At 47.8% G+C, this 14234-nt stretch overlaps 1 protein-coding gene and 1 long non-coding RNA gene across 2 annotated transcripts; one reads left to right on the forward strand and one right to left on the reverse strand.

Annotated features, from left to right (window-relative positions):
• Positions 1-3726: 3726 nt before the first annotated feature.
• Positions 3727-12565, forward strand: LOC148132709 (uncharacterized). Its single transcript, XR_015748367.1, has 3 exons — positions 3727-3830; positions 10615-10667; positions 12274-12565. It is a non-coding gene; the product is annotated as an uncharacterized LOC148132709 (long non-coding RNA).
• FZD9 (frizzled class receptor 9) lies at positions 4021-6916 on the reverse strand. The gene has a single exon (XM_026671462.2). The coding sequence runs from the start codon at positions 6285-6287 to the stop codon at positions 4491-4493; it is 1797 nt and encodes a 598-aa protein (XP_026527247.1). The 5' UTR covers positions 6288-6916; the 3' UTR covers positions 4021-4490.
• Positions 12566-14234: the final 1669 nt, after the last annotated feature.

Raw genomic sequence — 14234 nt, forward strand, 5'->3', positions numbered from 1 at the left:
CCTGCTTCTACAAAGTGTGGTATAAATAAGCATTTCATTTATAGATTACCCTCAATCCTTTTGTGCAAAGATCTTGAGTAAAGTGAACACATTGTGCAAGTGCAGACTCTAGAATCTTGACTCTCTTTTGTGTGGAAGCAGCCAAACCATCCTTGTTTGAGCTGGAGGCTCCGGAATGATGGATTTCTTTTGGGAATTTTAGACTTTTATTAGACATTGGCATCCATGGACTGAAATCTGCCTTTCTGTGCCCCTGAATAGGGGCAGTGAATAAGTTCTCCAATCTCTTCTCCCTCCTCTAGTTAAAGGCTGCGATCTTCTCCAAGGGACCTTATAAATAAAGGGCAGGCTCTTTGCTTATATAACTATAAATAATAAGTAAATAAATACAAATATTTTGACAAAAGGACGTGGAACCAGAGCTTGGCATTATTTCATTGCTCATCCCTCTGTCACCCACAGGGGGAAATGCCACCGCAGTCTCTTCCCCACAGAATGAGGGGTGAGGAGCATCAAAAGCCCTGTGGAGTTGATGGTTGAAGGATCCCACGTCGCCAGATGCCAAACGTTGCTTGCCTCCCACTGAACCCTCCTCACGCCGTCGAGGCTCTGGCCGTCAGTGCGTGAGGCACCAGTTCAAATCACCTGGAAGGGGGGGGGGTGGAGGAGCCTGGAAAGGATTATTCATTCCAGGAAGGCTGGCTCCTGGCAGGCCCGGAGGGGGAGGCAGGCGTGCCAAAATCAGCAGCTGCCCGCCAGAGGCCTGCTTCCAGTCTGCCTCGTCCCGCATGGCTGGCAAACAGTGGTCCCCCCCCCCCCCCCCGTCAGCAACTGGCTCCATCTTGGCAGGTGGCCAACTGCTCTCTGGGGAAGGGTGTGTGTTGTCCGTGTCTGTGCTATTTATCGGTCCTGCTGGGGGTGGTGTGTGGTGTGTGTGTGTGAAGTGGTACAGGCAGCTGTGGCCTGCGATAGGATGTTCTTTCCTGGCAAGCAGGAAACTCAAGAGAAGAAGGGGCCCTCTCAAGATCAACACCCTGCTCCCTGAAGGAATCCAAATGGAAGCATTTTGACCAAGGTGCATAAATAAATCCAGCGAAGGGGAATCTGCTGGTGACCTTCCTACCGCTGCACCATAGGGAGTATCTTAACTTACTGCACCTCTGTATGGTTTGCCAATTGCACAGTGCCAATTGCACAGAGGGTTAACATCATTGCCCAGAAGATCATGGGTTGCCCTCTCCCCTCTTTGGAAGAGCTTTATAGCTCCCGCTGCCTAAAGAAAGTTCAAAACATTCTCAAAGATCCACCTCCTCCTGGGCACCCTTTTTTTGAACTATTACCATCTGGCGGATGGTACAGGATAATAAAAACAAGGACAAATAGGCTGAAAAACAGCTTCTATCCCAGGGCAGTAGCTCTGTTGAATTCTACTGTATAGTGCAGTGTTGGTGTGGTGTTGGGGTTTTTCAATTCAATGTGTGGAGTGTGAAGGATGTGTGTTTGTGTTTATTTTCATAGTCATAATGTATACTGAAGATGGTATTTAATTTGTTGTACGAAGTGCAATGACAATAAAGTAAACTAAACTAAACTACCGCTGTTCCACAAACAGGTTATTTAAAAATAACAGTCAATCAAAAATGACCTTCCTGTACCTGGCAACTAATATTTCATGATCTACCCCCTTCGTTGGAAAAGTACATAGTCCTCGGCTTATGACCACATTTCGAGTCCAACATTTCTGTTGCTAAGCAAGACATTTGTGAAGTGAATTTTGCCCCAATCTGCCACCTTTCTTGCCACCGTTGTTAAGTGAGTCACGGCAAATTGTTCCATTAGTGACACAGTTGTTGTTAAACTGGCTTCCCCTTTGATCTGGCTTGTTGGACAGTTGGAAAAGATGATCGCATGACCTTGGGGCACCACAACCTTCATAAGTAGGAATCAGTTGCCAAGTGTCTGAATTTTGATCATGCGATCATGGGGATGCTACAACGGTTTTGTGAAAAACAGTCATAAATCTTTTTTTTTTTAAAGTGCCCTTGTAACTTTGAACGGTCACAAAATAACAACAGCACTTAAGACTTCTATACCGCTTCGTGGTGTTTTACAGCCCTCTCCAAGTGGTTTACAGAGTCAGCATATTTCCCCCAACAATCTGGGTCCTGATTTTACCCACCTCAGAAGGATGGAAGGCTGAGTCAACCTTGAGCCAGTGAGAATCGAACTACTGAACTGCAGCCGGTAATCAGCAGAAGTAGCTTGCAGTACTGCATTCTAACCACTGCGCCACCACGGCACATTACAACAAGCTGTTTAAGTCGAGGGCTATCTCTACTAGCTTATCTTCTATTCCCAAGGCTGAAGCACATCCAGCTTCTTCCATCACGGTCTTTATTCTTTACTCTTGGGCCTAGATTAGAGGGCGAATGGGAAAGGGAGGGGCTAGAATAGTGTCCTCGTTCCCCAGCATGGCTGTGTGATTTAATCCGGCTTCTGGATGGCACGGCTGTTTGGAGTGCCTGAAGGAGCGACCTCAGGCAACCCAGATTGGCTCAGGCGAGCTCCCTGCTTCTTTTCCCACCAGGGTCCCCCAGCCAACTCCAACAGCAGCCCCGTCATTCTAAACATACCACTCGGCAAAGGAGATTCACAAGCATGACCCCATCGGTCCCAGAGATGGCCTAGAGCAGGGGTCTCCAACCTTGGCAACTTTAAGGCTTGTGGACTTCAACTCCCAGAATTCCTCAGCCAGCAAAGCTAACTTTAGGGCTTGTGGACTTCAATTCCCAGAATTCCTGGGATTTGAAATCCACAAGCCTTAAAGTTGCCAAGGTTGGAGACCCCTGGCCTAGAGTCATTCTGAGTAGTAGCTTTGCCATGGTAGCTACAACACAGCACTCTGAGATACTCTGCCTAACCCTAACCCCGCAGCTTCCGGTTACCTTTGGGTTCTTGCCCTAATCGGTTCTACCAGTCCCAAAAGATGAAGAACTTAGTAAGAGCACCCAGACCTTTGCACGGGTGGGAAAGCATTTTCAGGTAGCGCTGGGAGATATTACAGCCGTTTGGATCGATGGCTTTTCCCTGCCTTCCTAATCCATGAACTCCCAGCCTTCAAGGCCCAGGAAAAACTCAAGGCTTGTGTCCTTGGGTCTCCAGCAGACAGCAGAGAAGGCTGATTGGTTAAACCCTTAGCCCAAGAAAAGTGGACTGTCATGGCACAAGAGACTCACAAGCCCCAAGCAGCTGCCTGCCTGGATCCATGAACTCCCAGCCTTCAAGGCCCAGGAAAAACTCAAGGCTTGTGTCCTTGGGTCTCCAGCAGACAGCAGAGAAGGCTGATTGGTTAAACCCTTAGCCCAAGAAAAGTGGACTGTCATGGCACAAGAGGCTCACAAGCCCAAGCAGCTGCCTGCCTGGATCCATGAACTCCCAGCCTTCAAGGCCCAGGAAAAACTCAAGGCTTGTGTCCTTGGGTCTCCAGCAGACAGCAGAGAAGGCTGATTGGTTAAACCCTTAGCCCAAGAAAAGTGGACTGTCATGGCACAAGAGGCTCACAAGCCCCAAGCAGCTGCCTGCCTGGATTTCAACCGTAGAATGAGCTGAAGGTCAGCATATTGGCAGCGAGTGGGATGTGTGAAGAGGGGGCTGGTTGCATGATGCCTTGTATAGCCTTGGCACAGCCAGCTCTGCTTTGTCACTCTCCAGCTGGACTAAAAATATGTTGAGAGCCTCCTGCCTCTTTGCTTCATCTGCTTGAAACCACTCTCCCCCCACCTGGCAGGATACTTTCAGAAGGCCAAAGGACCAGTTGCGTTTTGGCTCTAGTAAGTAGTCTTGTAGCCCAACTCATCCTGCAGGATATCGAGAAAGTGGGGGGGCGCTCACCCCCTTCCTTCCTTCCCTCCCTCCTGCGTAGACTTTCAGACGGCTGTGCCTGAATGTTTCCCCCTCGCCTTCTTTTGCAACAGCTGTTTCCAAAGCCTCTTGAATTTCTGCAAACAGCAGCAGCCTCAATTGAAATAACACAGCCAGAGTTTATTGCTTTTCTCTTTCCTCTTCTATTACTTTCAGCTAATGAATTTACTTTAAAAAAAAAAAAAAAAGAAACTAAAATAAATTACAGAATTAAATAATTTTGGACAAATCCTTTCCCAAAATAAAATGTTAAAGTAGTTGCTGGACTTTGGCAAACAGAGACACCTAAACCGTAACACTAGGGTGGAAAAAAACATTACTTGAGAAAGAGGCAGAGAGAGGACTCGGCAAGAGAGAGGTCCCAAGCAAGTACTGCAAAGATGCCCTCAAAACCTGCTGAGGCCTCTCTCCAGCCACATTTGCCTTGCTCTTCCAGCCCCCACCCAACCCACCCATGAGCTCCATGCTGTCTGCTGAAACCTGCTAGGCATTAGGCAGATCCATGACACCGTGTGGTGTTCTCTGATGCTTCTGCTCTTCAAAGGTGCCTCTCTAGGGCTGGTCCAACTTCAGACGTGGGTTGGGTTGTCCAGGTAAGGGTCTGTCTTGGTCATATGCAGCGTAACAGCAGGGGCTTTGTAATGGCAGTGCGCTCCGGTGCAGGTCACCCCGCTACATGGTTTCCCCCTAGTCCTCATTCCCAGTTTCCTGTTGCACAGGCTCTGCCAGGTCTGCAGAGTCTTCGAGCTCCATACCCAAACCCCGCTGGTGATGCCCACCACCAAGGACATGAAAATCTTCAGCATGAAGACGGCCATCGTGGGCACCGAGGCATCCAAGGAACAGTCCACACTCCGATGGCCTGGAAAAGAAGAGCAGCTGTGCTCCAAGGCCTGCAGGTTCCAGTAATCCACATTCAGACGTTCATAGAAATAGCAGACAATGACACACGTGGCTGGGACGGTGTAGAGGATGGAAAAAACCCCGATCTTCACCATGAGCTTCTCCAGTTTCTCAGTGTTCGTGCCGCCCGTCTTCATGATTTTGCGGATGTGGAAGAGAGCCACAAAGCCCGTCAGGATGAAGGAGGTGCCAATGACCAAGTAGCAGGAGAGTGGGATAAGGATGAACCCTGTCAGGGCATTGATGTCCATGCTCCCTACATAGCAGAGCCCAGTGAGCTCATCCCCTGCCACCTTCCGCATGGTGAGGATAACAATGGTCTTCATAGCGGGGATCCCCCAGGCTGCCATGTGGAAGTAGCTGCTGTGGGCCTCAATGGCTTCATGGCCCCACTTCTTGCCAGCTGCCAGGAACCAGGTCAAAGTCAAGATGACCCACCAGAGGGAGCTGGCCATGCCGAAGTAGTACAGGATGAGGAAGACAATGGTGCAGCCGGTACTTTCCAGCCCCTCTTGGATGATGTATAGCTCCCCGTTCTCCCGGTCACAGGCGATGTTCTCAGCACCAGCCACCGAGCGGATGATGAAGGCCACCGAATAGACGTTGTAGCACATGGAGAGGAAGATGATGGGCCGCTCAGGGTATTGGAAGCGGTGGGGCTCCAGGAGGAAGGTAAGGACGGTGAAGGCAGTGGAGACGAAGCAGAGCGTGGCCCAGACGGCCATCCAGATGAAAGCAAAGTCCTTGTCTCGCCGAGACCAGAAGACATCAACTCCAGGGGAGCAGCGGGGTGCACACGACAGGCTCTTGGCGACATACTGGAACTTGTCCGAATTCTCACATGAAGCACTGCTGCCCGGTCGGTTCTCACTGAGGCCATCCCCAGAAGGTCGGGCAGGGCGCGGTGCCACGGGGAGCATGCCCTGACCCCGGTGAGGCTCAGCCGTGGTGGCGTTTTCAGGTGCCTCCATGCACAGGGCGTGAGGGTCATTCTTGGTAGGCAAGCGAGAGCAGTCCAGGGCGTCAGGCCAACCAAAGTGGAAGTGCTCCATGATGGGTGCGCAGCGCTGACGTGCCTGTTCGCACATTGGCCGGCAGGCTGGGATGCTGCTGGATACCTGGTCGGTGCACATGGGCGCGTAGAGCGAGCAGAGGAAGAAGCGCAGGTGGCCGTGGCAGCCATAGGCCACCAGCGGGGCAAACTCTTCCAGCTTGAGCGCGGCCTCACGCTGGTGCTCGTGGCCCAGCAGGTTGGGCATGCGGGTCAGGTTGTAGCCGATGCCCTGGCACATGGGGATCTCGATGGCCTGGCACCGCCCGCCCTGGCCACGCTCCGCCTCGTAAACGCCGCCGCCGCCCAGCAGTTCCAGCGTCGAGCCGGCCACCACCAGCTGGCAGAGGAGCGCCGCGATCGCCCGCAGCAGCAGAAGCAGCAGCCCGGCGCGGAGGACAGGCGCGGCCATGCTCACTGCGCTCCTCGCCCCGGATCGCTGCCGCTAGCTGCGCCTCCTGCGCCGCATGGCGCGCGAGCGGTAGTCCGGCGGCAGCAGCAGCTCCCCACACGCCTCTCCGCCGAGGCCGGCGCTTTGCTCCCGGGCGCCACTGTTGCAGCCCGCCTAAACCCCCCGAGAGGCGGACCCGGCGCTGGCGGGACACACCCAGCACAGGGCGGGGCAGAGCGAAGGGAAGGGCGCCGAGCCGGCCGGTTGGGTGAGGGAAGTTGAAGCGCGCCGCCCTGGCAGCCGCGCGGCTTCCAGGCGAGGCGCCGCGCCCCAGTGAGCTTTGATGGGCTCCGCCGATGCTCCGAGCCCCCCCCAACTCCGCCTCTCTCCGCAGCGCGGTGTTGTTACTCGCCCAACTGCTGCCGGGGAGCCACAGAGAGGTGCGTAAGGCCCCGCAGCCGCGGAGCGCCGCCTTGCCCTGCACCGGCTCCCAAGTGGATTTGAGGCGGCGGTTGGGGGACTCGCTCTGACGAAGAGACCGCGGGACTCTTCGTGAGGCGCGCAGAGACGGCCTAATCTTTCGGGAGCCGGAGGGGCGGCGTTCTGGCGAGCTTCCTTAGGGTTGCGCTCGGCAGGACTTTTACCTGCGGAGACTGAACCGGGCGGAGGCGTCCGAGGGGCGGTGCAGCGCTGGTTTTCTTGGCGCAAAGAAGGCCGGCTTGCCCTGGCTTCCCTCACGGCCACGCTCAAGCCTTTCTCCGCGCGGCCTGGGGCGATAAAGTTGCCAGGTGATGTTTCTCAGTCCGGTTTCGGAAAAAAAATCCTCTCCCTTCACCCCCTCCCCGTCAAGGCTGTAATAGTTCTGCTGAGTTTGGTTTTTCCTCTTGCTGTAGCAGTAGGTTGCAGAAAATGTGGTAGAGTCTAAACTGGTGTTTCTCAACTGCAGCAATTTTAAGATGTGTGAAAGTCTGTGGAGATTCTCAGTCATCCAGGTCATGGTGGTCTCAAAGGAGCTTTTTTTTTTTTTTCAAGAGGTAACTAAAAAAGATGTGTGGACTTGCAACTTTCAGATTTCCCCAGTCGGCATGGGTGGTTGAGGAATTTGGGGAGTTGAAGTCCACACATCTTAACATTTGCAGAAGTTGGGGGGAAAAAACCTACTTTAAGCTACCGAACAAATGAAAAGTTAAGCTTGTAAAGGGAATATGCCCCGGAAAAGTTTACACGGAGAGCCAGTTTCTTGTAGTGGTTAAGACATTAGCCTAAAACCAAGAGTGCTGAGTTCTAGTCCCACATTGTGCATGAAGCCCAACTGGATGATCTTGGTCCTGCCACTCACTCTTCTCCCTGGGAAACAGGCAATGGCAACCTGCCTCTGAAATCTTGCAAAAAATATATATATGCAGACACTAGTCCAGACAATCTCTAGGAGCCAACACTGATTCAAAGGCACCAAAATAATAATAAAAAAACAGTTTACAGTCATAATATTCTCCCTAGAAGGTTGTCCCTACCCTTATAAAATCTCTAATGACAGTTGTCCCCTACCAAAGAAATTATAATATAATTCACACCCAGGGAACCTTCAGTTTCTCATCCCATATTATGCCACTACACATTGGTGTAACTCTTGCTTCCTGCAAGGTACATTCAGTCTACCCGAATCAGACTAATGGTGGCTGCAAAAACAGGCGGAATATCTATTGCTGGCATCCCAAAGCCACGTTAAAGCTTGTTCTGTTAATTGGGAGGAGACTGTGCCCACCTACTAGAGCCACACTTGAGTAGTGTGTTCAAGCTGCCTGACTTGGTCCTCCTTCCCAGATGATTCGGAAGAAGTCCAGTGGAAATGAAGGACTGGGGACATGATTATAGTGGGCCGACAGCAAGAAAGATCTGGTCTGTGGGGCTTTCAAAACTTCTCCCATCCCAATGAAGTAAAATAGTTGGTCTCAGGTGAATTAATGGGAGGAGGCACAATATCATGCAGATAGGATGAATTATACAATTTGCACCACAGGACAAATAATGTACAATGTGTCATCTACACCACTGGTACAATGATTTTCCTTTCCAGGACATGCCCATAGTGGGAAAGAATTCTAATTTGATCTTAACCTGAGCACCAATGTTTAAGCTGTTTCTGAATTAAGTCATTGCCTCGACTTGTGGGATGATCCAACATAAATTAATAAATTTAATTAATCAAGTGGCTTGAATTTACAGATTATATTAAGCCACAAAAAAATAAATAAACAAATAACCCCCAAGGTCAAAACTAGCTAAGCTGTACTGTTATAGCTGCTTTTCATTACCTTGGTAAGTATTTTGTGTGGATGTAGCCTTATAGATCAGGGGTCTCCAACCTTGGGCCCTTGAAGTCTGCCAGGCTTCAAGGGCCCAAGGTTGGAGATCCCTGTTATAGATGACACTTGCATGAGTGTTTTTTTTTTGTATGGATGGAAATGCTTCCTTCCACATAGGGCTTTCTATCCCAAGTCTTTGCTTCTGCATATTAACATTAACATATTCTTCCAATGACTTCAGGATTCTCCTGGGGACTTTTGAAGCTCAAGATGCAGTCAAAGGGGTACTTTCTTTTTTCATCCAGATCTTTTTTTTAAAAAAAGAGAGAGACAGGAAAAAAAAAACAACACACCCATCAATTCTCTGCATGCAAAGGTTGATCTGAGACCTACCTGTAGCTCAAAATCTGAAGCAGAGCTACTTTCGCTCTTTAAATGAGAGGGAAGTGTTGGGCATGTTTAATGCATTAGGGAATCTTTAGAAACCGCTTTGAAGATGAAATGTTCTCTGTTAAGTGCCCGGAATGATTATGTATGCAGCAGGTGTAGACAAGGAACGGGGATGTGCAGATCTGCTCAGGAAGAAAAAAAAGATAATAAACAGAATATTTAATCACCCGCCTGCCACTAGCCAGTCTCCTCCTCCTCTTTAATGCAAATATTCTTACTAAAAAGGGAAACTTCTCCCAGCTCCAGGCGGTTGCCTTGATCAGTTGCCGCCAACTGTTCTCAGTAACTTGTCTTTCAGTGGTAGAGATGGGGGAGGGGGCCACACATTGGAAAAATCTGGGCAGTGTTATTTGGCAGGATCCCCGACGTCAGATGCTGCTTTCCCCAACTACAGAGGCTCCACCCACTTGATGGCTTCCTATTTTTACATCAAGGACCCCTGTGGCTACAACAGCCCCTGTAGATGAAAGTATCTTAATTTCAAGGATCTGTTATTGCTCTTTCCCTCCTTTCAGGCTTTTCTGACAAGAGTGCAAGAATGTTAAGGCTGAATTCTTACATCATATTAAATCAGAGGCCTCCAAACTTGGCAACTTTTAAGACTGGTGGACTTCAACTCCCACAGTTCTCCAGCCAGCATAGCTGGAGTTTGGGGACCCCTGTATTAAATCTTGAGCCTAGGTTCAGTTCAGGTTTGTTTGTCTCCTCATAATCGGCATGATTAAAAAGGCAGCCAAACAAATAAAGTCTGTTATTAACTTTATAGCCTGATTTTCACAACAAGTTGAACCACAGATCCTGTTTTAGCCTAGCCTACTATACTGTTCAAATAAAAAAAAAAAATAGATTAAAGCATAATCTATCTATGGAACTCATTGCCTCTTGACGCAATATGATTAAGTGCACAGAATCAACCTAAGTCAGCTCAACTCTTAACTACTGATATTTCTTCTGAGGTCATAATTGTCAGTGAGTTGTCAGTGAGTATTTAGAGGTTAGCTTTAAAAGAATAGTTCAGTGCCCAAATGTGAATATCTTAAGCAACTGCAGCCACATTCCGGCATTGTGCCTTGTTTGCATCTTTTCCTGGAGGAATATTTGTCAGTCTAGTGTGATTGACTATCAGGCTGCATTTACAAGTAGGCAGCATAGAGCAAATGCAAAGCAAGGAAAAATTGGTATAATAACTGTTCCTTGCCTGACCTTCTTTAAGTAGCTTTTGAGCACAGGTTCTCCGACAAGACACATGAACCACAAAGAAAATGGGGAGAAAGAACCACTCAGCCAGAGCTTGGCCAGAACTGAAACTTCTTCCTACTCCCCATTTAAATTTGATAATTCAATAAATGTATGGTGTATTTAGTTCGAATTGGTTTGTTCAGGTGATTTTCTTTGTTTAAAATTCCATGGATAAATTAATGATAGCCTGTGGAGCATAATAATTTTATAGCACCATTCTTATAATTTAGTAACCATACTTTGTTGAAAGGTGTCAAAATGCCTTTCTTCCGAGGATTCGATTTTCCCGCTGGGAGAGCTCCGGCACAAGGATATGGACAACTGCTTGAAAGCTGGATCTTTTTATTTTTCAGGAAGGCGAGAGATAGCGAGAAGTCTGCGTTCCTGGGCTAGCTGCTTTTGTATGGTAAGTCCCTGATTTTTATACCCTTTTTCTCCTTTTGTGTGTGAGTGCTTGTATTTGTGTCTTAATGTTTCAAATCCTGTCAGGGTTTGTCGAAGGCGAACTTTGCGGGGTGGTTTGATTGCATTATCAGCTTCGTCCTAATCTCTTTTAGTTTTTAATGGTTTCCTGTATTTGTTTTGTGGCAATCTCCTGTCTGTCTCCTTTGTAATTTATATATATATTTTGTATCTCTTGTCTGTTTGTTTTGCTGATTTGGCATGTCTTGTGTTTGTAAGGGTTTTCTTTTCTTGTTTCCCTAGTTTTCTTAATTATTTGGGCTTTTGTCTAAAGGGCTTCTTTAATACCTTTTATTTGATTCCTTTTCCTATGCAAGTTTGTTTTATAGCTGGCCTGATGTTCCCTTTGAGCTTTTCCTGCTTGAGTGACACCACTGTCCTCGTGAAGTTCCCTTCCACACTTAAAATCCAAAAGTAAGCAAGTTCCATTCTGTCATGTCTTGAGACTCTTTTTTGCTGATAAAGCACTTCCAAAATCTCTGGAACAAAGTTCACTAGCTGACCAGCACAAAGGAGTGGACAATCCTATATTCTTCCTCAGCTCGGTACACTCCAAAAGTGTTGGGATTGCAACTCCCAAAATTGGCAACCAGGTTGGTTGGGGTACATGCAGCCCTGACACAACAGGAGAACACCAGGTTAGGGAACATTGGTTTTCTAATGGGTAACAACTAAAATAAGACCACTGTTTACCACTCTGGATGTGTGTACGCCAGCCAGAGTCAGTATGTATGATGGGTGGCTAGATAAATATGATTTAATAATTAATGCATTGTGGGTGGGTCACGGATATAGTCAGAGAATTCCCTGTTCCATAATGTTAGAATTCAGAGAAATTGCCCAAATAAAACTAAATGGTCATTTGCTCCTAAGTCTGAAAGGAAACCACCTAGCAACCACAGCTTTATATGCAGATTTGTGTTTCCTCTTAGAACTTATGTTGCCCCCATTACTGCTCTGAAATGTTTTTCATATTCATCAGTCAGGATAACAATTGGGTTCTTTCATGAAAACTGCTTGGCCTCGGCATAACTTTACAAATGTACCCTTGCCTTACCCCAATGATGGGGAAAGGAAAGCTATACAGTACAAACTGGAGCATCCAAAGAATATTTAAAGGTTTTCTTAAAGGCAGCTGCCGTCTGGAACGTAAAGAACAATTTCCCCCATTGAAAGTGACTTGTGAAAATAGCTGAATTTTATCAGCTACCCTTTAAAGTTTTAGTCCAGTATTTTTCGAACTTGTCAACTTTAAGGTGTGTGAACTTTAGCTTCTAGAATTCCCCAGCCCACTAGCTGGAGAATTCTGGGAGTTGAAGTCCATACATCTTAAAGTTGACAAGTTTGAAAAAAAATATGGTACAAGCTATAATTTAGTAATTAAAACAGAGTACATTTCAGGGAGCAAGTCACATTTTGGCTTAGTGAAACCTGTGAAGCCAGCTACTGTTTTGTTGCTGAAGATTGCATGCTGTAGCTTTAAGAACTGAAAGATGATTAACGATTTACCGGTTGTCCATTTCTGCCACAGTCAAGTTGTGATTTTGCAGGAATCCATTGACTTGGAAAGCATGTGATGGAAACAAGTGTGTTTTTGAAATAAACAACTGGAGCAGAAAAAAACAGAAGCGCAAGGTGAACAGACATGATTGAAGACAGAATCAATCATCACGCCTGGAGCTGGAAAACAGATGTAGGTGAATTCTTGCAAATGAACCTGATTATTGAATTAAAGCATTTTCTGAGCTTACAGAATCCTTTGAACTAGATAGTAACTTGTCAGGCTGGATTTAGACATCCCTAAGCCACAATAAAACAGAGTTAACACAGTCATCAAATTTAGCATTATGTGTAATTCATCTCTTAGATCTTTACCTGATACAATTAGGCATATTAATTATCCTTTGCTCAGATGGAAAGCCACCATTCTATCAGCCCTCAGGATTGGCCAATGGCATTTTGCCACCTAATGGTATGTAATATATGTTTGTATGCATGTATTAAATTTATTTGCCCATATTGTTTCAAAGTAGGCTGGGCCAGCAGAAAATCATATATCTGTTGCAAGAATGGGCTTTGCATATCACCAATGCAGCCAGTGCCATAGGGCAGGGGTCCCCAACCACCGGTCCAGCGGACCGGTACCGGTCCGCGGAACAAGTCCTACCGGGCCGCTGGTTGCTGGGCGCCGCCATCTTTTTGATGAAAAAGTGCTTCCGGTGAGCTTTTCCGGGTAGAAAGCCATATCTACCCGGAAAAGCTCACCAGCGCTAGCGCCGCCATCTTTTTGATGAAAAAGTGCTTCCGGTGAGGTCACGGAAGCACTTTTTCATCAAAGATGGTGGCGCCCAGCTGATGCCGTGCCGGGCGCGGCGCCCAGCTGATGCCGGTACTGGGCGCGGCGCCCAGCTGATGCGGTACCGGGCCGCGGCGCCCAGCCGATGCCGGTACCAGGCCGCGGCGTCCAGCCGATGCCGGTGCCGGGCGCGGCGCCCAGCTGATGCGGTACCAGGCAGCGGCATAAAGGTTGGGGATCACTGCCATAGGGCACCATAGTATAGCTCTGTCCTCCAACATCTCGTAGTTTGATCCCCTTTTAAACCTTCCTTGCTCACCTCTTGCTGGAACCAATCATGCTATGCAAGTTTGTTGTCACCCCAATGCCACTTACGTTCACACCATACACGCTCAGACTGGTACATTTGCGCTATGAGCAAAGAAACTTGATTAATATTGGTTTGTGTTTTTGGTGGGATTTAGTGTGTAGTGCCTATTGAACTAGTTAACATCAGGGGTGAGATTCTACCAGTTCGTACCTATTCGCTAGAACCAGTAGTTAACATTTTAAGCAGTTTGGAGAACCGGTTGTTAGAAGAAATTACTGGCCTAATCCTGTAAGGAAGGCAGGAAGGAAACATTCTGGTGTTGCTTACAGAAACTGCCTCTCCGTTAACCCTTATTACATTCTTGGCAGGACTAGACTTCCTATCTCAGGAACTTCTCTGGAGTTTTTTTCCCTCCTTTGCTGGTACTTTGCTGGTGTGGCATTCAAAGTTACAATGGCACTGAAAAAAGTGACTTATGACTGTTTTTCACACTTACGACTGTTGCAGCATCCCCACAATCATGAGAGGCCAGGAGAGGAGATGTGTGCCTCGATGTGAGTGATATTGAGTTGGCCACGCCCAGCCAATAATATGATCACCAAGCCACGCCCACAGAACCCGTTGTTAAAAAATTTGAATCCCACCCCTGGTTAACATGCACGTATTTTTGTGATCCCAGAAAATGGGTTAATTCAGGAACGAAACATGTTGAGTGAACACATGGCATGTTGGAAGAACACATGGCATATTGGCAGAAGGCAGCGACCAAGCTATGGAGTGCAGCACCCATACTTGTTTTAAAAAAGGAGTGGAACCCTTCCTCTGAGATTCTTCTCAGTCTGAATTAGTTTATAGTTGTTTAATTTTAAATTATCTCAAACCCACTGACTCTGGTTAAGTGTGCT

Source organism: Notechis scutatus, chromosome 1, assembly GCF_049901735.1.
Source record: "Notechis scutatus isolate UNSWTSFEM ecotype Mainland chromosome 1, rNotScu1.2, whole genome shotgun sequence".
NCBI lineage: Eukaryota > Metazoa > Chordata > Lepidosauria > Squamata > Elapidae > Notechis > Notechis scutatus.

Excerpts from the sequence above, each read along its gene's own strand:
- FZD9 (XM_026671462.2), bottom strand. The coding sequence starts at position 6,287 with ATGGCCGCGCCTGTCCTCCGCGCCGGGCTGCTGCTTCTGCTGCTGCGG.